At 42.0% G+C, this 25,151-nt stretch overlaps 1 protein-coding gene across 2 annotated transcripts in view; it reads left to right on the top strand.

Annotated features, from left to right (window-relative positions):
* Nucleotides 1-278: 278 nt before the first annotated feature.
* The window catches only part of ctbp1 (C-terminal binding protein 1), a 33,463-nt gene continuing 8,590 nt past the window's right edge, over nt 279-25,151 (top strand). The window contains exons 1-6 of one of the 2 annotated variants that reach the window (XM_080416310.1): nt 279-308; nt 17,957-18,111; nt 21,164-21,308; nt 23,079-23,182; nt 23,829-23,931; nt 24,686-24,810. In XM_080416310.1, the coding sequence (XP_080272436.1) occupies nt 302-308; nt 17,957-18,111; nt 21,164-21,308; nt 23,079-23,182; nt 23,829-23,931; nt 24,686-24,810 (639 nt within the window). In that variant the 5' untranslated portion in view covers nt 279-301. Of the gene's footprint in view, nt 309-5,226; nt 5,681-17,956; nt 18,112-21,163; nt 21,309-23,078; nt 23,183-23,828; nt 23,932-24,685; nt 24,811-25,151 lie in introns of those variants that run through there. The other variant, XM_080416309.1, reaches the window with a different exon arrangement.

The raw sequence follows: 25,151 nt of genomic DNA on the forward strand, positions 1-25,151 counted from the left end.
AACCAGTTCTCCAACCTGACAAACACCCACCACTCCCCCCCCCCCTTCTAGCACCCCCACCCCTTCCTCTTCTCTTTCAGTATCATGCCTGCATTTCTTTTCCTGTGTGACAGAGCAAGAGAACCCTCCCACAGGCCTGCTGAACATATTGCCATTGGCCGCTGTCCAGAGGCAGCCCAGGCTGATAGGCTGGCGTGTAAAGTAAGCTCCTATGATTGGCCAATTCTTTACTGCAAGCTTCCCCCCCCTCCTTAGCCTTGGAACATAGTGGAGCAGCAGTGGACACAAACAGAGGAGGGTGATGCAAGGTTCGTGTTGTATTTTTGCCCCGTATTCAGTGGTTCCTGTGTGTGGTGCGTTCCTGTTGTGTGTGTGTTTTGTGTGTTCGTGTAGTACGCGTGTATGAGTGTGAGTGTAATAGAGCTGGTCCTCCGCAGTGCGTGTGTAGGTGACGAATAGACAATGCTGACAAGTCAAAATCAGGTGTAAATAGGAGTGTGTGTGTGAGAGAGAGAAAGAGAAAAAGAGTGTGTGTGTTGGTGAGCATGTTTGCCTTTATGTGTGTCAGTCTGTTATTATTGATGACCTCACCTTTTGACCAGGCTTGAGACTGAAATATTATTGAGCTAATGGATCAGCAGTGATTAATTACTGTGTGAGAATAGTCTATTTTCATGAATGAAAATAGGCTTGCTATGTCATGCAGCCATACCATTTCCAAATATTTACCATGTAAGGTAAAATGCTGGAGCCGGAACATTAAGCCTGAATTATACTTTGTCTCTCAATGAAAGTACCAGATTTTCAACTGAAACATGCAAAACAATTATAATTAGGTAATCAATGTATAATAAAGTAGTTAACTATTTTCTTTTTACTGTGTGAGCTTACTCTGAATGAATCACCCAGAAAGAAAATAAACTACATTTGTTAAATTGTATGAAGTGGCTACTTTTACAGTACTCTCTTTGAGTTATATGTTCACAACTCCGTATGGGAGATGTACAGTCTGCTACTGTTGGCTATTTAGCAACATCACTGTAACAGATAAGTTGATTAAGTGCCTTGTTTAAACACTTAAGTGCTACATACTTTGTTATTCGACAAATTTAACAATTTGTTTTAAAAAAATAAAAATAAAAATTCTCTTTCTTTTTAATGTAAAGGCCATGGGTCCCCATTTAATATGATTTTTTATCTCTGGGACCGCAATCTACACTGTAAAATTATGAACGATTGTGTACAGGTAGGCTACATAAGAGTAAATCTTATTTTTGTTCGGCTTCCTTCAGACAATACAGCAGCATAGGTAATAATAATAATAATAGTAAAAAAAGAGAAAAAGAGAACATCAGCATATGTACGCGTGCATATGATCTTGGTATATTATATACACCAACCGCATTTGTTCAGTAGCTGCCACTCACTTTAATTAATTACGGTATAATTATTTTAACTCTGAGAGTGAACGAATGGGGTCCATTCAATGAACCCACAAGGATCCATTTGGTTCCATTTATACACACTCAGCGTTACAGACCCATAGGGGCCCATTTGGTTCCTTACTATCAATCATTTAGCTGGGAAGCCCCCAGAACCCCCTCAAGAACTCATGGGGGTCCTTTACTGCCTGCTCCTCTCATCTCACCTGCCCTGCTTCCTTTAATTTTTTTAACTCATTCCTTTATTCTGGTCTCCCTTCTCCTATAGCATTCCTAGCAGTAATCATAATGTAACTTGGATCTACAGTATATGTCTCCGCTTCACCTGCTTATCTTGGACATAGTAATAAAGACTTATTATCATGCCTCTCATGTATATTTAACCTATTAAGACCTGAGGCCGATTAAAAAAAAAAAGCTTTCTGAAAAACGTATGTTGCTATATCAGTGGTGCTCAAAACCTTTCATGTCAAGGACCCCCAAAATTTGGCCCCATTTGGCCGCGGACCCCCATCTCAAAATATTTTGTTCCAGGGACCCTCAGAAGCAAAGATTTGCTCACATTTCAAGATTTTTGAATAGCCAAAGTATAAAATATGGTTAAAGTGGTTAAAATGATTTTGACGCTATATTAACTACTTTTGCTGGGGACCCCCTGATACCCCCCCCTCCATTGAGAACCAATGTGCTGTATATATTGCTAAAATCTTGCATTTAATTTAGTTTATTTTTAGTTGTTTGTGTATCCATACAGTATGTGTTCATTTGTAGCTGGTGATGTGTGTGTGTGTGTGTGTGTGTGTGTGTGTGTGTGTGTGTGTGTGTGTGTGTGTGTGTGTGTGTGTGTGTGTGTGTGTGTGTGTTCATGCATGTCTGATATAGCTGTGTCTGCATTGTAGTTGTTTGTGTACTGTATACATACATAATGTATACATTTGGTGTGTGTGTGTGTGTGTGTGTGTGTGTGTGTGTGTGTGTGTGTGTGTGTGTGTGTGTGTGTGTGTGTGTGTGTGTGTGTGTGTGTGTGTGTGTGTGTGTGCGCGCGCGCGCGCGTGCGTGCGTGTGTGACTCCAGCTTGGAGGACACTTTTATGACTAAAGTCATTAAATACCAGCCGCTCCTCCACACCATCACAGAGCTAGGTTATAGGTTAAATCTACTTGTGTTTATCTTTGGCAGCCTAGGACATACATAGGTTGGTTGTAAGAGGCTTCTAACAACTTGGGATGCCAGAAAAAGCAGCTAAACGGCTTGCAAAAGTAGCTGTTACTGTTACTTGTAACACTCTGAGGGGTGTTTGGGTAATTGTCCAAGATTTGCTGACTGTACATTTTTACAGCACCTTGTAAATATTTTGTGTCCTTGTATTGTAACACTTATGTGGACATAAATTTGAATTATTAAGTGTGTGTGTTCATGCATGCCTGCTGTAGCTGTGTCTGCATTCAGGTGTGTCATGTATCTTTGAGCGTGCATGTTTTGTTTATGCAGCCTCACTAGTGCATGCATCTATTTGCGTACTGTACAGTGCGCGTGTGCGTGTGCACACAGGGTCGGGGTGGGGGCCAGCAGCAGGCTGACTGTCTTGATAAGGCCAGCGATGGGAAGCCACTAGTCGGGGACGGTCGTCTCTGGTCTCCCTCTGCTTGGTGTATCTGCTGAGGAGCAGGCTGAACCATTGGACACGCTGCAGTGACGAGAGAGAGAGAGAGAGAGAGAGAGAGAGAGAGAGAGAGAGAGAGAGAGAGAGAGAGAGAGAGAGAGAGAGAGAAAGAGAAGAAGATAAGATGGGCGGTAGAGGTGTGAAAGATGATGTGCACTTGTGCAGCGTTAAGAGAGATGGAGAGAGCGAGAGGATCGTGTGTGTGTGTGTTGGAGTGGGGGGCAGAGAGGGTGAAGTGGGAAGGAGAAAGAGGTGAGACGGGGAGACAGATGGGAGAGAATAGGGGTCGAGAGAGAGAGAGAGATATGGAGAGGGAACAGTGTGCAAGGGAGGGAGAGGGGGAAAGAAAGACGGCAGACAAAAGAGGGAGGGGAGCAGCGGAGTGGAGCAAGGCTGGGGGGGCTTCAACCCACTCTCTTCTGGCAGAGGACCTGCTATGGAGGTTGTGAACATTCCCCGCTGTGACCCCAAGTATTTGACACACATTCTCTTCATCTTTAAAATCAGCTGTTTTGAGAAAAACACCTTCTCCTCTCCTCTTATATCTACATCCTCTCTACCCATTCCCTCATTTCCTCCAACCCCTCTACTGCAGGGGTTCTCAGCCTTTTCAGGCTTTTATTTGAACTGGGGACCCCCCACCCTGACAAGCACTTGGAATGGTAAGAGTTGAGGCATTACGTTTTGTTTGACTCGGTTCCACAGATACATTCTGTGAAAATAGCCGATCTACAAGCTCACAACGCCTCGCAACGCGAGGCGTTGTGAGTTTGTAGATCGGCTATTTTCAAAATGTTTTCCTCTTTCTTAAATTAGGCCAATGTTTGACTGTAGTTTGTTGGTTACTTTTGATGCAGTAATGGTCATTTTTTTCCTTAAAAAAAAAAAAGGTCTTAAAAGTCCTTAAATTGTCACAGCACTGTTATCTGAAGACCCCCCCCCCCAAAAAAAAATCACGTGGGGACCCCGGTCCCAACCCACAGGTTGAGAACCACTGTACCCGGCTCTCCTCTCATTTCATTTCCTCTCCAGTCATCTCTTCTCCACTATTCATTCTTCATTCATGTGCATCACATATCCGACTCATCATTCCATGCATGACTCTAGGACTCTGCTACTAACTAATTACTAAAATATTTAACAATAAAAAAATGTCAGCAGGTAATCAAGGATCAGTTTCAGACCACATTTTGAATATGATTTTACTATTATATTTGAATTCAGAATTCACATGACATTAAATTCTACAAAAATGAATCCTCACATTAAAGTAACACATTATGAGTCATTATGAGTCAACCTTTTTATTTCTAGTTCCTTTTTTAAGAATAGCATCATCTGTGGTTTTGAATCATCAACAGATAAAGTTGGACTTTCCCCCCCACCATAAAAACCGCAGTTTAAACAGTTATTTTTTCAGACACACCTTTAGGCATTTTAAGAAAACCCATTTAAGTCCTCTGTGGTGGATTATACAATCTCATAGTACAGTAGTTATATATGCTTGATCTATGACACTACACCAAACACAATAAGGGGCAAAGAGAGTTGGTGCTTAAATTACCACATTCCGAGCTAAATATATGTATATTTAAATGCTTCCAAACCATTATGGTAAAATGAAATTATTGGCAGATAGTTGACATTGTCATTAATTCTGGAAAATCAGTGTGGATACAGTACAGTTACAGCTCATTAATTTGTGTAATCTTGTTGATGCTTGTAATTAATTCATTTGAGTTGCCATTTAGTAATTTCAAGCGTAATTACACTGATATAAGACCAGAAGTTTGACTATTTAAGAATTGTTCAAAGACTTTGATAAACTTGAACTTCATATGAACAGATAATATTTCTTAGTGCAAGAACTTGAATACCATATCGTTCTTTATTTAAGTCCACCACATCCGGATAACAGAGCGTACAACATATAATACTTTATTTCGGTTCACTACAAGGTTTCTAATTTCAGCCTGTCATTGCATAACTCCTTTTCCGCCGTCTTTCAGGAAACAAAAGATTAATTTTGGCCAGATTTAGCTCCTCCCTATTCCTGCTTTCTCTTTTTTCTCCTTTCCATCTTGCAGCCACCCCTCTCTCTCTCTCGCTCTCTCTCTCCCACACGCACACACAATCATTCTCTTTTTTTTTCTTTCAATCTGGCTCCCATAAATGCAGTGACACTAGCATTCTGTGAGTGCATGTGTTACTGACACACAGAGAGAGAGAGAGAGGGAGGGAAAGTCAGTGAAAGGAGGTAGGTTAGAGAGCAGAGGGAGTGAGGGAGAGCAAGTATAAGCGAGCAGAAGGGGACGGAGGCGAAGGGAGGGGGAGAGAGAGAGAGAGAGAGACAGAGAAAAGAGAGAGAAAAGAGAGAGGGGGAGCACATGTGTATGCTTGTCACTAAGGGGCTGGGAGACGGAGTGAAGGAAGCGAGGTAGCTAGCCACAGCCGCCATATGCTGAGTGGATTCCTGTCCATGTCTGTCTGCTCTGGGAGGACTGTAGGTTCTGCGCTGTGTGCTGGGAACACGCCATGGGAAGCTCACATCTCCTCAACAAAGGCATGCCTCTAGGTAAACAACCAGCAATTGCCTTTTATGTCGGAGCAGCGCATGTGTGAGTGTGTGTGTGTGTGTGTGAGCGCACGTGCGTGCATGTGGATGCCCCCTGTGTGTGTGTGTGTGTGTGTGTGTGTGTGCGTGCGTGCGCGCGCAGATATTTGTGAGCTCAGTGTACATTATGCCGTCTCTCCTTCCCCTCCCCCTTCTCTCCCTCTCTTCCTTCCTTCCTCCCTTACTTTCTTCCCCTCCCTTTCATCTCCTCCTCCCTCCTTCTCTCTCTGTCTCCCCCTCCATTATCTTCTTCATCTGTGCATTAAATGCACCCCCGACCGACACACTGGAAAGGCTTTCCTTTTTTCTTAGCTGTGTGTGTGTGTGTGTGTGTGTGTGTGTACATGCGTGTAAGTGCATGTGTGTAGGAGCAAATCTCTTCCATTGAAGACCGCCTGAACACCTCCGTTTGTGGAGACAGAAATAGATCTCTCGTTCTCTCTGTCTCTCCTTCGAGGGCTAGCAAGGACATGACACATATTTCCCTCTCATTGTGCTTCTGTATGGACACACACACACACACACACACACACACACACACACACACACACACACACACACACACACACACACACACACACACACACACACACACACACACACACACACACACACACACACATACAGAGATCTATGGTACAGGTACAGGGAGAGGGTAGGGAAGGGGAGATGAGAGTATTCTGGAACAATCTAAGCATTGGAATAAGGTATAGCCTTTGAAAAATACAGAAAACAGGGAAACTGAAATACATTTTCCAGGAGGAATTCAAAACCACAAAAAGATCATTGAGAATTAAAGAAAAGAGTATTTACACAATGATGCTCTTCTAATGTTAGATATTTCAGTCATTATATGTGAACATGAAAAAGTCTCTCCAGAATACTAGAGACCAGACATTGTGTAGAGTCAAATCTGTGATGTCATCAACAGGCTCCAGACTTTATCTCTCGGTGACATCAGACTTAGATTACTTTATGTTCACAAATAACAACTGAACAGTCCACGGTCACAAGAATAGCATAAGGAATGTAACTAGAGCCCTATTGATATATCGGTCTGGCTGATAAATTGGCCATTAGTTACATTTTTGACGACATCAGTTTTATAGCCAATGTGTTCCAATTTTAACCACTTTGGCATCCCTATTTTGGGCATGTCAAAAAAGGTAAAAATTATGAAAGATTTTCAAAAATAACATTGGACATCGGCATTGAACAAAAATAAATTGGCATCGGTCAGGGTCTAATAGTAATCAGAAAGAATAAAATCAAGATTTTCCCTTTCAAAGTGCTATGGCAACATGAATCACTTTAACTGCCAATGCCAGGACACTGATATCATCTTTAGATCTATTTAAGCTCGCCACGGAGGTCATTGAAACGTTTCAACTGTTTGGTAATTGTTAGCTTGTGCCTGGTGATTGATGCCTGTTGGTGGCTCTTGTCTGGACTGGCAGGGGTTCTTTGATCTGTGAGCATTGACTCATGTCTGATCGGATTATCAAGGCCCGCCTAGTGACACAGATGCATGTCAGTCACCCCCTGCAGAGATCTGGTTTGGCTAGATAAAAGACCTCATTGGCGTAGAACCTCATTGGTCAGTTTAAAAACCTTTTGGGTAATTTGATTGGTCTTTTTGAACCTTAAGAATGATTGGCTGATTAAAAGCTGTGGCACTGTATTTGTGGGGTTTGACAGGCACTGAGTTTTGACTGGCTTAAAACTTGGTCACACCGTTACATTGAAAAATGAACACTCAATGTAATTCCATGGAAGGATTAATCTCTGCGGCATTCTATTATAAAAGAAAAGACAATAGATCAACGTTATTTTCAATCAGATCTGGGTAATGACATTTTTATATGGGTTATGAAATGTTCTCCTTTGAAGGATGTATTTCCAGGTATAACACCGCCAGTAGTTTATGAATGCACATGATCTAAATTCATATTGTATTTTGTATGTTTGGGCCCCGGGGAGATCCCACATTTCTCTTTTGGGTCTCGATGTGAAAAAGTCTGGGAACCCTTGCTCTATACGACTGCTTTATAATGCTTGTATCAGTCTAATAACAGTAGGACAAATGTACTCTTATTCCACCTGCAGCTGGCACATGCAGTAGTGAAGGCTAAACATAAAACAATGAGAAATCAATGCAGTACATGGACATACGTACAGGGCATTGCAGAACATATAGTACTGTACATTCAGTAGTCAGCTGCACCACCCCCCAAATCAATTCAGTCAACACATAAAATGGAACTACTAGAAAGCTGTACCTGTACCTCTGCTGTTTCTAAGGAAAGGGTACAGGTTCCATTTTAGAAAAATAAAAATTGAATACAAAAATAACGTAAAAACATATAACATGCGGTATTTGTTACAATATGTAAGCGCTTTAGAAAGGACTTGCATTGCCCACTATACTTTAAAAAAAAGGCATTCATTCGTTTTGTTTACAGGTAGGTCATTGTGTAACATTCTCTCATATGTCTAGATTAACAGTTTTGTTTTTGTTTTGTATCATATGCTACTGCTGTCATACGTAATGGGAACAAAAAGCTGCCAAACCTGAAATGGCTTACTGATACAGTACCTGCAGATCAAGAGCTTGGCGAATTGTGTGTGCGTCCATGTCGTGCATGTGCATGTGCATGTGTATGTGTATGTGTGTGGGAATGAGTGAGAGAGGGTCATAACGTGTGTGTGTGTGTGTGTGTGTGTGTGTGTGTGTGTGTGTGTGTGTGTGTGTGTGTGTGTGTGTGTGTGTGTGTGTGTGTGTGTGTGTGTGCAACACAGTAAAAGCGGTCAACTCTGAGAGTATAAAAACATTTAAATGGTTGAATTAACACTAGAAGTCTGTCCTTGCGGGTGCCTGCACACAGGCCCTGTATACAGTAGGTGTGGGGGTAAACTGCAGATATGGGTACGTGTTGAATGCACAGCTGCAGTTGTGTGTGCACGGATGGATGGGTACATTGAAAGTCTGTATGTGTGTGTGTGTGTGTGTGTGTGTGTGTGTGTGTGTGTGTGTGTGTGCGTGTGCGTGTGCGTGTGTGTGTGTGTGTGTGTGGTTACATGAAGGAGGGAGGAGTGGCAGAGGGAGGTGTGCCTGCTTGCTCCCTCTTTCCTCCATGGGAAATGATCCGTGAGGAGAGAGGGGGAAAGGGAAAGACACTGTAGACATTGTCAAGACTTATCTGTTACCAAAAATAAAATAAAAAACAAGAACAGCATCTAACGTACTTGGTTGTCAGCAGGCTAGAACCGGTGTGTGCCTGAGAATAGGAGATAGGATGATATTGCAAACCGAGAGAGAGAGAGAGAGAGAGAGAGAGAGAGAGAGAGAGAGAGAGAGAGAGAGAGAGAGAGAGAGAGAGAGAGAGAGAGAGAGAGAGAGAGAGAGAGAGAGAGAGAGAGAGAGAGAGAGAGAGAGAGAGAACTGTAAAGGAGGAAGGCAGAGATGCAGGCAGACAGAGATAGGCTGTGCCACACCATGCAAAGCCTAATTTATTCTCTGTTATATGCCAATGATTGCCAAAAATAGCTGATCTACAAGTTAACAATGCGCCGTGGTGCAATGCGTTGTTGGTTTGTAGATCAGTTATGTTTTGTTAAAGACACCCTCACGCGATGGGAGTAGTGTGTGTGTGCCACAGTAGCCAGGACCATCATAAATCACAGGCAGTCGTTCTGTGGCTGGCCTGTTGCTGTGTGTTGTAGCAGGCTGTCAACTGATCACAGGTGTTGACAGCAGTGCTCCTCTCCTCCTCCCCTCATCTACTCCCCTCCCCTCCCCTCTCCTCTCCTCCTATCCTCTCCTCTCTGTCATAGTGGATGTGGAATGCGGGTTTGTAGTCTGCTGGCTTTCATTCTCTGACAGTTTAGTAAGGAAGAGAGACACAAGAGAGTGAGAACCAGGAAGTGGAGTCTCACTTCCAATAACCCCAAATACACAAAAAATAATAAAGCAGCAGCTTTAAAGCAAAGACAGGCAAGAGGAAAAGGTGCCCATTTTCAGTAAAATATACATTACATTACAGTCATTTAGCAGACGCTTTTATCCAAAGCGACTTACAATAAGTGCATTCAACATAGGTAGGGAATGAAAACTACTAATCACCAGAAGTCTTAAGTGCATTTTCTGCAAAAACAAGCAACCAAGGGTATACCTAGCGCTAAGGTAAAAGTGCAATATATCAGCTACCTATTTCCTTAAACAGATGAGACAAAATAGCTAAATCAAATGAGCAGGAGCTAAAACAAATAATTGTATCGACTACACAAGATCCAATAAAACAATACAACAATAAAACAAGCGTTCGTACAACTAGTTAACAACAAGTAGGCCAGGCAAAGTACAGTAGATACCATATACATGTTATAGTAACATGTTATTTACAATATATGGAAACAATTATTCCTTCTATCTGAGGAAGAAGTTGATCTTCCGAATTCAAAATCTGAAATGTGTTTGCCGTGAAGCAGGATTCTCACAAGTCGTTTCATCCTACAATAGAGATCTAAGATATTTGGAAATAAGTACGAATAATTACACAGACAGATAGTCTATGTAATCTGTGATGTACTAAATCAATAGTTGAATACATTTACTAGCTCATACATGCTGTGTTAATTATGATTGGGCTGCTGAGTATAGTCTGTCATTTGGCTGTGAAATAGGGGTGAAAGGTGTGTGTGTGTGTGTGTGTGTGTGTGTGTGTGTGTGTGTGTGTGTGTGTGTGTGTGTGTGTGTGTGTGTGTGTGTGTGTGTGTGTGTGTGTGTGTGTGAGAGAGAGAGAGAGAGAGATATTCAATTGTATTGACGGTTCTGGATGCCTCCTTTCAGGTTTATGTATATTGGCATCAACCTTTTTTGGCTACTGTTTGTGTCTCTCTCTGTGTGTGTGTGAGCGCGCATGTGTGTGTGTGTGTGTGTGTGTATGAGATATATTGAATATATCCAATTGTATTGACAGTGAATGCTACCACTGTTAATATAATATTACATATTGTAGGAGGCTTCATGCTTACCTGGCTAAGTTTCTACCGTTTGCACTCATTCCTGGTAAGAAATATAAGCTACTGTACATGTGCACATGTTTGACTCTGGACTGTGATGACACAGTACAGTACACTTAACAGGTCTATGTCTAAACCAATTGGCCTCTAATTTCTTTGGAAGTTCACCTGCTACCGAGGTAGCGTAAATGCCCTGTAACCCCTGTAACATTTAAAACACATGGAAATGATTCATCTTTAATACTGCCTGTGTGTACAGTGTTTACTGTTTGTGCATGTACAGTACTAGCAAAAACATGTACTGTAAGGGCTCATGTCTCATTGGGGACAAAAATACATTCTCTGGCCTCCTAAAGCTGCTGAAGGACAGCGATAAACAGGCAGGCTACAAGGCCTTCCTTTGACAGTGGCTGGCAGACAGTTAAATAGCCCTTATCAGTCGTTTTTCATCTTCAACTGTCAATCTGATGCTGTTAAGTGTTCAGATGTTGTCAATGTCATTTTAACAGCACTGGACAGTTTTCCAGGGAACTCTGTATCATGTCGGTGGATCCCATCTGGTGTTCTAGACTCTAGTTGAGAAAGGCATGTCTGACATGATGTACAAGCAGCATTCTGATGTTGGCAACAATTCAGTGGTGGAAAGTAACTAATTACATTTACTCAAGTAAATGTACTGTTAGGTACAGTTTTGAGGTACTTTTACTTTACTTGAGTATTTCCAATTCCAGTACTTTTACTTCTAATTCTGGCCCATTTACATGGATGTGAAAACTGACATGTTGATTAATGTGCACTGTCTCTGATTGATAAATAGATAGATAAATAAATACATAAATACATAAATCACGAGACAAATATTGTACTTTTACTTCCCTACAATAATTAAAAACCTTTTTACTGGTTACTTGAATTATAGGTCTGCTATTTTCAAAATATCTTATGATACCTTGTGAAACGGGCCATTCTGCATAATGAGTACTTTTACTTTTGGTACTTTAAGTATATTTTGTGCTTTTGTACTTTTTAAGTGAATACCGGACTTTTACTTGTAACAGAGTATTTCTCCATTGTAGTATTGATACTTTTACTAAAAAAAAAATAGTCCTTTTTCCACCACTGCAACAATTACAATCAACAGTACTCAGTACATTTGCAGTTATTTCAATGTAAAATGAGACATCTGCCACCTACTCTTACATAGTGATCATGTCTTCTTAAATGATAGTAGATGACTGACACACGTCCTCGTTGATAACATTACTTACACAGATGGGCTCATCTATATCGTGGACATACTGTATAATGGTGCACTTAATCCATTCAAACTGGGAAAGCATCATGTGTCATTTTAGATTTTAGACTTTAACCACTTTAACTATTATTTTGTACTTTGGCTATTCAAAAATATCTATGCTATTTTTGATAGAATCATTAAAATGTGTGACAAATCTTAAAGTGAACATGTTTAACTCAAATCTTTGCTTCTGGGGGTCCCTGGAACAAAATATTTTGAGATGGGGGTCCACGGCCAAATACATATCATTTTGGGGGTCCTTGACATGAAAACGTTTGAGCACCACTGATATAGCAACATAAGTTTTTCAGAATACTGTTAAGATTTAGAAGACATTAGAATCGGCCTCAGGTGTTAATGGGATAAGGCAATGACCCTCACCATTCACACACACTAAACCCTCCTGGCAGAACTCCTACATTTCTTTTAGCTAATGTTGCAACATTATCCTCACGGTCCATAACAAAGTGTAACATACACCACAAATAATTGATTGTTTATAGATTACTCTTCTTTTCAACACGAAAAAAAACATTTCACCTTGTCAAACGTTGTCAAATCAGAGCGCGCGCGCACGCACGCACGCACGCACGCACGCACACGCACACACACACACACACACACACACACACACACACACACACACACACACACACACACAAATAATAATGCATGGGAAATCCAAAACTACATTTCATGCTTGCAACTTTCATATTTACCGTACACTTTGTATTTGTATGAAACTACATTATTGCACAATAAGTATTGTGCAATACTTATTAGTGCTCTTACACGATATGCGCAAATTTTTCCAGTTACACAGCGCATGCGTGGACACGAATAAGAGACAGCCGTTGCACGCACGCACACGCACGCACACACACACACACACACACACACACACACACACACACACACACACACACACACACACACACACACACACACACACACACACACACACACACACACACACACACACACACACACACACACACACACACACACACACACACCGAGAGCGAAGTTGGGTGACATGCGACTCGCCTTTTCCGTGGTGGAGAACGCCGAGTTTAAATGTAACAGCGTTCTAGAACCACGTTACAAAGTGCCAAACCGATCGTATTTGAGCACAAGTGTGTTGCCTGCGATGTCCTCAGAGTGCAGATCTCCACCAATCTCCGCCAGGCCGGGTTGTCTACCCAGGGCCCGCAAACTTTGGAAGGCAGTCTGTCGCTTCACAAAAAATCTTAACATTTCAAAGAATGTTAACTAATCTTCTTAAAGAAGAATCTCAATGACAATGACAGTTGATAAAACATAAAGTTTAAATTATTAAACGGCGGTTGGACCACGCCATCACTCATGTCACCATGACTCAGCCATAACCATATACTAAGGAGTTCTTAAAGCAGCCACGCTCAAATATGGAGTGTGTTGTCTAACCTCAATGTGTCATCATGGCATCAGACACAAACAAATCCCTCAGCTCCATACATGGCCACAAAAGAGGCCATGCCCATATATGGCAATATACTAATGACATCAGGGATCTCGATTTATGCCCATAAAAGTGACAAGGACTGACAGATACAGAGATCTCCATAAATGTCCTTATCAGTCGGATCGGCAGTGCAACATAGGTGTGAGGTCCGTGTAGCGGCCCGAACCTCTAGTCTCAGTAATTAGTAAGGAACAAATAAAGACATCCAATGGCACACTATCTACAGCATATCCCTGAACAGACAGACACCTTATAGATTTGCCTGTGTGTGGAACAGCCCTCCAGAGCCTGTAGATAATGGTCTTCAGGCCGTTAAATGCATGAGTTCATTCATAGACATCTCCTGACCAGACCACCCCTCATATTGACTGTTGAGCTGCAGTGAGCCGTATGATTGGCCAAGTGGACATATCTGACTCAGCTGTAGTTCACAATTTCCGATAACAAAAAAACAATTTAAATAAACTAAGCTAGACTGTATGTCAAAAACAAAGACAGAATTCAACCATTATCTTCACTGCCACCACCTCTTGGACTTTTGCGTGCAATACTGTCCCTCTCTGCATTGTTGTTGCCCATGTATATCTTTAACTGCAATGTGAATCAAAGGGTGAGTGTAACACAACCCTCGGGGGGTGGGAGGTGGAGGGGGGGTGAGTGTCAGATATAACCGGGGGTGGTGATGACACTGGTATGGTACTGGTGAGAGAGAACGATGGGGGATTTCTTTTTTAGAACTAAGCAGAGAAAAGAATAGAGGGAAGAGGGGGGCGGATGGGTATTTACAATATGGCATAGAGAGAGAGAGAGAGAGAGAGAGAGAGAGAGAGAGAGAGGATTGGCCATGTTAGTTGTTTTTAGCACCAGCTGGAGAGAAACCCAAGAGAATGTGATGAGAGAGAAAATAAATGAGCAGTGAATTTACAGTAGTGACAGAGAGACAGAATGAATTGCAATAGACTACATTGCCATGAGAGTCTGTGAGAGATGGAGAAAGTGAATGGATGAGTATTTTAGAACACAGTACCACTCAGCAGCACTCAGTAGCGCTGGCCCTCCCAAGGTCAGGCTTGGTTCTGGAATGAGAGCTATTTCCTCTCTCTCTCTCAGTCTCGCTCTCCCTCCCTCCCTCTCTCTCGCTTTCACTGTGTGTGGCTTAGAAATGTCTGGAATCCCTGTTACTCTCCTGAATCATTCCCAATACTCTTACATATATGACTTGTAACTTGTAAGGCACATACCGTAGCTAAGTACAGCCAAGCTTGTTATCTGTAGTTGCTTTGACGAAAAGGATAACCAAAATTGGGCGACATTTCACCATGGCCTTTTTACACTGTATTGAACTGTGCATTGCTAGTATTGAACTGTGCATTGCTAGTATTGAACTGTGCATTGCTAGTACTGAACTGTGCATTGCTAGTATTGAACTGTGCATTGCTAGTAAGTGGTATAAGCATCCAATAACACTGTGGGTACCTGATGAAATGTCATATAATTGTGGCAGAGCCTTGGACAGGAATGGAGCTGGTTGTGCAAATACAGTAGGCCTACTAACACAGCATTATTGTGTACTTGGCCATATACTTTAAACCCTCTAGACTTGGTAACCTGGATCTGAGTTGGCTCTGTGCGTGGACCGTTTTTTTTTCTGTCGACACAAAATCTCTTCACCAAAAATAGCCGATCTATAAGCTTGTAGACCGGCTTGTAGATCGGCTATTTTGGGATAATGTTCCCCCCAGAATATGGATGCTGGGGTTCAAGTGGTTAAAACGCAAATAAGGCTCATAGTTGTAGTTTGATTGTCTTTTTGTGTCGGTCTGTCTTGCAGCCCGTATCATGTACCGACATCAGATCTCAGTTTTCTCAGTCACCATTGATTTGTACTGATGTGCAGATGGAAGTGCCTCTGGGCTGATCGTGTTACATTATAGCTAATGTTTTACGAGGCTCCACTGGGCCAGTGAACAGGACTGGAATTTCACCGTAATGGCATAGGTCACGGGACTTCAGAATTACAATAACCTGTCGACATGTCTATGATGAGCGTATTGTTAGTGAGGGGGGGGGGTAATGTGTGTGGCCACTGGCCAGATGTTTCTGTACGCCTTATATCATTTTCTGTACGCACTGATCACAAGTTTAAATACACCAATTAGTCATTTCTATTGCTTGTTTGCGGACACTTGTGAGAGTGAGAGATACAGAGAATGAGAGCTTCAATCAACTTTTTCTTATTTTTTTACTTTCATTTATCGATTTATTGATAAATGAAAGTAAACAAAAAAAAAACTGTGTGAAATGGACTAGCTTTGTGGGATCTCCTGTCATGGACACAAAATGTATGTAATTCATATTGTATGACTAAAAATAAACCATTCATTCATTCATAAATTCATTCACGCATCACATACTTACATTCAGACCTGGGAGCTAACCAGGTCAACCACATACAGTGTACAGTATGGTCAGCCACTGTCACTGAGCAGCTCCACCGGAGCACACGTCTCCACAGCAGTCGTTTAGGGAGGAGAGAGCATTCACTCACTTTCTGGTCAAACTGCCAGCCTCTTTGTCACAAGGCAAACCTTGAAGCGATCACCACCACCTGGCGTTTCTGAGAGGCTCTCTAGACTGAGCCTGACAATGACTCATGCAGTGACTACCAGTGGTGGAAAAAGTACTCACATTTTTTACTTAAAGGAGGAGTTCACCCAAAAAATTACTTATTTTCTATCATTTACACACCCCATGAAGCCTTGATTTCATGGATTTATTTTTGCTTTTGTGGCATTCCTAAGACAATAATTTGATGACCGTGTGTATTTCCGGTAGGAGACACAAATAATCTACTTTGTGTCTCCTACCGGATACATTAGCCGGTAGGAGACGGGAATCAAATTATTAGCTTAGGAATGCGACAAAAACAAAAAAGAATCCATGGATTCAAGGCTTCATAGGGTGTGCAATTGATAGAAAATAAATCATTTTTTGGGTGAACTCCTCCTTTAAGTAAAAGTATCAATACTGCAATGTAGAAATACTCTGTTACAAGTAAAAGTTCTGAATTCAAAATGTACTTGAGTAAAAGTGTAAAAGTATATGTATATATATATATATGTACTTAAAGTACCAAAAGTAAAAGTACTCATTATGCAAAATGTCCCATTTCAAGTTTTCAAATGTATACAGATCTTTTGAAAATAGCAGATCTACAAGCTCACAATGCGTCGCATTGCGACATGTCATGGTTTTGTTTCGGTCTCCAAGAATAATTTGAGTATTCTAGGGGTAATGGCTATTTAATCATGTGGTCAACGTATGCCATCAGAAATTAGCAACACATACAGAAGCAGAAACACACATCTGCCCTTATCTCGCCTTAACCACCCATATTCTTCACTGACCGGGGTCTCCCAGGCCTCTGTCCTTGGCCCACTCCTTCTTTCCCTCGACACCAAATGCAGAAAATAGCTAAGCTTGTAAAATCAGCTATTTTTGCCAAATGGTCATCTGTTAAGGAGTGCCCAGAATAGGGTTCAAGTGGTTAAAATCCCTACAGGTCTGTAGCTCTGAGAGTGTATGATGTCTCACCTCCTCTGTAGGAGGTGAATGTGTAACAGTGTCATGTGAATGAATGTGTCATCATCTCAATGATATGAAGCTGTCATTCTGAATTCCTGTCAAGCCTGCACTGCCTCAGACACTGCTATTATTCTGATTATTCTCACCTCCTCCTTCGGCTGGACCTTAACAACGTGAATATTTCTGACTGAGTCACTGATGAAGTTACACTATTGTTCGGCTGACAGACTGCTGGAGTTTCCCCCATTTGGCCATTACTCTTCCAAAATGATTCAGCGCAAAAAAGAAGCTCTACAGTCTTCAGTTACCCGACAAGAGTCTTCTATTTCGTCCTCAGCATCTTCAGAAAGCGAGCAATGGTGTAACTTAATCACTCGCCTCGGAGTGATGCCAATGCCTATAACCGTTATTTCAAATTAAAAGCTCTCCTGCGTTTCATACAAGGTCCAGGTCCATCCGCATGATAGGTTTTCACCTAGTCTTGTTTGTCTCCGTCTTTATAATTTCCTCTTGTTGTCTTTTGAGCTTCCCCTTGTACTCTCATCTCTCCATCTGTTTGTCTCATTTTCTTTTGGCCTGCGCTTCTTGATCTCTCCTTCTCTCACCATTTGTCACGCACACACACACACACACACACACACACACACACACACACACACACACACACACACACACACACACACACACACACACACACACACACACACACACACACACACACACACACACACACCTTTATCTCACTCACTCTAGATCTCATGTTCACGTGTGTGCTTGTATGACTGTCTTGTGTGTGTGTGTGTGTGTATGTGCGTGCATGTGTGTTTAGGCATCAGGCCGCCCATCATGAACGGGCCCATGCACCCGCGCCCCCTGGTGGCGTTGCTGGATGGGCGCGACTGCACGGTGGAGATGCCCATCCTGAAAGACGTGGCAACTGTGGCCTTCTGTGATGCCCAGTCCACACAGGAGATCCACGAAAAGGTAGCACGCACACACACACACACACACACTACAAGAAATGTCCAAAATAGTGAAAATAGACAATCTGGAAGCTCACAATGCCCCACGTTTTGAGCTTGTAGACTGGATATTTTAGCTATTCCTCATTATGACAAATAGCTTTTAAAGGGCTTATGTGGTTGAACTGGTCAACATTTTAAAGTTGACATAATAACAAAGAGTACATGAACAAAAAAATTAAGAAGAAAAAACAACAACATAACAAACACAATAACAAATGACAGGACAAATGAAGTGACTTCCAGCAGCGGTCACAGCATAGCTCCCAGCCACTGTGGACTGTCTGCGTATCTGGTGGGTTTCATTGGGTCTCATTCTGGGTGACTGCCAGACACACTCCCTCTGTGAGCATACTGCCTGGGCCACAGGGTGGTACAAACAGATGGTACCGGCTCTCTCCCCCCTGCTTTGTCTCTCTCTCTCTCTCTCTCTCTCTCTCTCTCTCTCTCTCTCTCTCTCTCTCTCTCTCTCTCTCTCTCTCGTCTCTCTCTCTCTCTCTCTCTCTCTCTCTCTCTCTCTCTTTCTCTCTCTCTCTCTCTCCTCTCTCTCTCTCTCTCTCTCTCTCTCTCTCCCTCCTCATTGCCTAAATAAAAGCTCTTTAATTGTAATTGAAACGCATGTTGCTTTTGCACGCACACACACAGAGGTGACAGAGCAGAAGATGATTTTCTGGTGTGCTGAATATTAGTTGAAAGGTCAGCGCACGTGTGATGAGAACACATGCACATTTTTAGGATAATATCTCCTTTCTAATAATAACCAACCACAAAAAGCTGTCATTGTAAAAATACATCAGATATGCAGCACTGATGTCAGCTGAAATAGGGAGACATGATTCTGCCTCATGTTTATTTCTGTTGTTTTATCAAGTGCTCTGTGTCAGCTTTCACATCATATGCCTCACACAAGTGACATAGGGGCAGATAGTGCAACAATGCACGCACACACACATCTGTGTGTGTCTGTGTGTGTGTGTGTGTGTGTGTGTGTGTGTGTGTGTGTGTGTGTGTGTGTGTGTGTGTGTGTGTGTGTGTGTGTGTGTGTTCTTGCATTACTACACTTGTGAGGGCCAAATGTCCCCGCAAGTATAGTATAATTTGAAAAAATACTTTTATTACTGACAATTACTATGAGCATAATTTTGGTTGTTTCATGGTTAAAGGGAATTTGAGAGTTCGGCTTATAAGTCAGAGATTCAGGTTGGGGTTAGAGGTAGGATTACACAATTAGAGGTTTGGTTTATGGGTTGGGGTCAAATTATGTCTGATTTAAACTTGTGTCGGCTTAAAGGTCCTTACACACCGGGGCGATTTCTTTCATGCGAATAATACGTTTTTTTTAAAAACCTTATAAAGTCAATGCAAGCTTCCACACCAGTTTCGCGGAGCGAAAAAAGCGTCTTTTAATTATTCGGAACGAGTCCGAATTTTGCGTATATTCGCACATTCGCCGGTGTGTAACCGCCTTTAGGGTTAGGGCTAAAAATGGCAAAGAATATCATAAAAATGGCATTCATAAAACTGCTGTTCTGAAATGTTGTTTGCTTCAGTATGTTTTTGTGTTCTTTAAAAAAAAAAATTAACCCCCCCCCCAAAAAAATTACCCCCTTTTTCTCCCGATTTATTCCAATTAATTCCTCACCACACACATTTCTGTGTTGTCACTGCTGTTGTATCCTACTGACTCACCTGCCAGTGAGGTAGCCTGGTAAAGCCCCTCCCTCCGGAAAAACTCATTTCCATTTGATTTCAGGAAGGAGTCTGGCATGAAGGCTTGTATGGGCGTTTCTAGCGCATTACCAAAAAAACGAGCCTATCAGTGTCGTCGGCGCTCATCGTTCTGTGATTGACAGCGAAGGTTGGCCAATCAGGTGGCGAGTTCGAGTGAGCCCGAATGCAGCCGACAAAAATGGAACGAGCCGCCATTGTTTTCTGTGGGCAGTACAACTTTTTACTTTCGGTTTTAAAACGCTCTCAAACTTCTTTTTTGAGGCACGGAATTTACTTTTAAGATATCGCTTAGATAGAATTTAGTTTGCCTTTCTTCCCCCCCTCCCTTCCCCCTTTCTTCCCAGTTATTTGATTTTGCTGTTTTACTGACTTTTCTTTCATCTTTCTTTCTTTTTTTTTTTTTTTTCATTCTCTTATTGACTGTAATTTTTGTGGTATTAATACCGTTTGTCATGAAAATATATTGCACTAAAAATGTCCTTGCATTTTCGGTCAATTGATTAATGGTGGATATGAATATTTGTTTCATTTGATATTGTGTACTAGTGTCTGTGGTGTTGTGTAGTTTGTTATATGTTACGTGTATGTCTTGAAAAATCAATAAAAACATTTGAATAATAATAATAGATAGAATTTAGTTGTTTAACTTCATATATGTGGTCAATTAATCATGACAGAGCCTATTTGAAAATAAAAATTCAGAGAACCGGCAGGGGCGGGCAGTGACACGCATGTATCCGAATAAGGCAACCTATTTTGGGCATGGCCGTCTCAAAAGTCCCGTTGCTCACATTAGTCTGGAGGTGGTAAAAATGCACTGCTGATTGGCTGAAGGGGAACAACGATCATTGGCTGAAGGGGTTGTCAGTCAACGGTATTACTCCCGCCCGACTCCAGCCCACAGCCAATATTGCAGAATGGGCGATCATGCCAGACTCACTCCTGAAATAAATTACAAATGAGATTTCCGGAGGGAGGGTTTACCAGGCTACCAGTGAGGAGGCCCCACTGGGAGGACGTAGGGCCTTTCGTCCTACTCCTCCCGCCCAACACTCCCTGCTGACAGGTGCCGCCCCACCCCGTAGGAGTACATGCAATGACCAATATCACCCCTCCCTGTCCCACGGGCCAATTGTGTTCGCATAGACCCTCGACAAAGCCACATGCACCACGGTGGATTTGAACCCACAATCTCCGTGGTGGTGGGCTGGGACTTTACCACTGCGCCACCCGAGTGTGCCTTGTTTTGGTTTATGTTTTTTGTCTTCCGTTTGTGTGTTCAGGTATTGAATGAAGCAGTAGGGGCATTGATGTACCACACCATCACCCTAATGAGAGAGGACCTGGAGAAGTTTAAAGCTCTGCGCATCATCGTTCGCATCGGCAGCGGCTACGACAACATAGACATCAAGTCAGCTGGGGACCTGGGTGAGACAGACACGCACGCACGCACGCACGCACGCACACACACACGCACACACTGAAGCTTTCGTTTCTGTACTGCTTACATTAAGGTCCCCCTTTCCTCCGTTTTTTATACCTCTGACCAATTCCCATCAGCAGTAAACTGCTTAAAGGTACGAAATGTGGAGATTGGGTAGTATTCGAATTCTGACCTCTATTAGTCTACAACATAGGGCTGGGTATTGCCTACAACCTCACAATGCGATACGTATCGCGATACAGAGGCCACGATACGATATGTATCGCGATACCCATTGATTTTGAATAAATCAACAGTAAATTCAGTAGGACCATGTCCTACTGAATTTACTTTATTTAAAGGGATATTTCACTTTCAAAAAAACTTTGGGTCATTTTATCGTCTACTTAGGCTTTTGTGAGCCCCCCAGATCGTTTTTAAGTTGCTTGATTCAGTATTTAGATATTTGATATACATTTTATCAGACACGCCCCCTTCCTATACAAACCCATTATAACTTCAAACTCCATTTTTAACATGTTAGATTCATCAAAAACACCCGTCCTTGGTTCTGGTGACTCACCCTGCCCTCCTAATACGCGAGGGGGCCGTGTTTTTTCGATAACTTTTTTCATTTATTTTTAATATTTTTTTGGAAAATGAAAAAAAAAAAATACAATAAAAAGAATAAATAAAAAAATTATGTTAAAAATTGAGTTATAATGGGTTTGTATAGGAAGGGGGCGTGTCTGATAAAATGATTATCAAATATCTAAATACTGAATCAAGCAACTTAAAATGACCCAAAGTTTTTTTGAAAGTGAAATATCCCTTTAAGAGCTCTTCTTTATTATTCTCTATAACAGCAAAGTCAAAGCTTTACGTATTGCACAAATTAAAACACTTACATTATACTTCAGGCCCTCACGGATCAATTAAAATAAAAGATTATGTTTGTACTCCCAGTTTGTACTCCCAAAAAACAAAGTATCAGAGTACTTTGTTTTTTTTTTCAAAGCCGCGGCACACAAAGTACCGTAGCGATACGGTATAGCCTCTGCATCAAAACGCGTAACGGAAATGAATACGATATCCGATATATTGCCTTATCGATTTTTTGGAGCACAGCCCTATCTACTAACACTCTCCTCTTGGTTATTATAAACAGCAGTATGAGACCTAATACCTATGAAAGGAAGCTGCTCACGTTACATCAGTGCATGATCCCTGTACCTCTACCAATCAGGATAGCTCACACAAACTTAAGCTATTTTTCCATGAATGTTTCTGCCAATAGGTGGCAATACTTTCTCAAATGCCAGCAGTATCAGTTCAAAGAGCCACTGACTCACAGCCTCACCATGTCTCTCTCCACCAGTCTAAATACAGTGCCACTACAGAGAGACACAGAAAGAGGTTTTTCCCTCAGACTATCAGCTCTGAACAACGACCCAACTGCCAGGGCAACTGTCTTTACCCTGTAAATACCCGCTCATCAAGTACAGCATTTTTGGACATTATCTCGCAAAATCCCCTTGCATAAGCTGTACGCTGTTACATACTGTATAGAGGGCAGAACTGTTATAGTTCACCACATTCTGTAATACTTACTGCTATGTGCATCATGTATTTACTCGGTTGCTGCCGTACTGACATTTAACTGTGCATAAGTATGAGACAAATAAGGTCTTTGAATCTTTGAAATAGGACAGTACATGCTGTCCTCCCTCACACAATAGCCAGCAGTCTTGCTCACCTCTGCTCTGGTCCAACAGGCATCGCTGTGTGTAACATGCCAGCGGCCTCTGTAGAGGAAACAGCTGATTCGACGTTGTGCCACATCCTGACCTTGTATCGGCGGACCACCTGGCTACACCAGGTAAGGGGGGGGTGGTTACACTTGATCTGAACTTTAGCGAATGTTCACATTTAGAGCAACCTTCAATGAAAGAACAATGATAGGTTCAGTCTTTCGTGGAAAGAAAAAGCCTTCACCTAACCTTCACCCTCACTGCAAAGCAAATGGGAGGTATTTGAACTTATAGATGGTCATCGTAATATGCCAAATCAGCCATTTTAGTTATTGGCTGATTTGACAAGTTTGACACTAAATATGTTAATTTCATACAGATACTACCTTCTGTATAGTTATACAGGGATAGCAAACTATATGCCATTTTGGTCAGCACTTTTATCCAACGTTTGAAACAAACATGAGTGCATACACTTTTAGCATGGAAGGCATCAGGAGGAACAGAACCCATTAACCCCTATATACTTCAAGATATTCAAGCGCACAATGCGTTGCATCGCAATGTGTTCTGAGCTTATAGATCTGCAATTAAAAAAACAAACAAATTTAAACCATTAAAAAAAAAGTGTGGTTAACTACCCACTGAACCCACACAGGGAATGGTGACCTCAACCCTCGCAGGGTATTTATTGCCCTGCTCTTCCTACTGAGCATCCTCACTGTGTATCATGTTTTATGGTGCGCAGTGTTAATCATCCGCTCTGTGCACCAGGCTCTCCGGGAGGGCACGCGGGTCCAGAGTGTGGAACAGATACGAGAGGTCGCATCGGGAGCCGCAAGAATCAGAGGAGAAACACTGGGACTCATAGGCCTCGGTGGGTACATTACGTTTTAAGATATGCAGAGAACCAGAACAGTATTGGCATTGAACTTCTAACTATAATAGTTACATATCGTTGCTATCACCCGTGTAAAAGTTGATACTTTTCATTGGTTTATAAAACCCACCAACAAACAAAAAGAACAGCAGATCTACTAGCTCACAGTGCATCGCAATGGGACACATTGTGAACTTGTAGATCTGCTACGAATTAGGGCATTAATTTACTAAAAAATAAAATGTTGAAAAATGGCGATACAAGGTTTCTGCCGGACAGCAACGATATAATATATTAAGTTTGGAAAGCAAGTGTCAGTGCATGCATTTCAGACCTTTCTATTTTCATTTATTCTGGGCACAGGGTTAGGCTTGATATACTTGGTATACTTCGTTGCGGGTGGTGTCGCTTGCGGACAATAGCTGATCTACAACCTCACGATGTGTGACGTGTTGTGAGCTTGTAAATCAGCTGTTTCCGGAGCGCGACACTGGTGCATAATCAAGTATAAATCAGGGTTTGAATTTCCTGAGAGTTGTCGGCAGTGAGAGAGAAGCAGGACCAGAATGCAAACCTCCTCCTTTCACGACTCAGAGCTTTTTCACTAATAAATGCTCGGGCATATTCTCATTATGTAATACATGTGGGAGACTAAATGTAATGAGGGCATAGGATGCATTTAGTCTCTATAAAACACTTGGTATTCACTAATCAGGGATGCTGTGTGCATGTGTCATATGTGTGTGTGTAGGTCGTGTGGGCCAGGCGGTAGCCCTGCGAGCCAAAGCATTCGGCTTCAATGTGATTTTCTATGACCCATATTTGGCTGACGGAGTAGATAAGTCCCTGGGACTACAGAGGGTCACAACGCTACAGGTAAAACACAAACACACACACACACACACACACACACACACACACACACACACACACACACACACACACACACACACACACACACACACACACACACACACACACACACACACACACACACACACACACACACACACACACGCTTTCAGAGCATTAACACTCAGGTTTTACTGTTTACTTTCCACCACAGAAGTTATGACGGAAATGGCACCATAGACTATATGTAATATAGATAACAACAACACTACATGTTTAGGGCAGTGGTGCTGACACTGACACCTCTATATAATGTCTGAAGACAGATTCTGCTGTTAGCAGAATCTGTCTTGAGAGATTAAATA

This window comes from Gymnoscopelus braueri (assembly GCF_963280865.1).
Source record: "Gymnoscopelus braueri genome assembly, chromosome: 20".
In the NCBI taxonomy this organism is placed as follows: Eukaryota; Metazoa; Chordata; class Actinopteri; order Myctophiformes; family Myctophidae; genus Gymnoscopelus; species Gymnoscopelus braueri.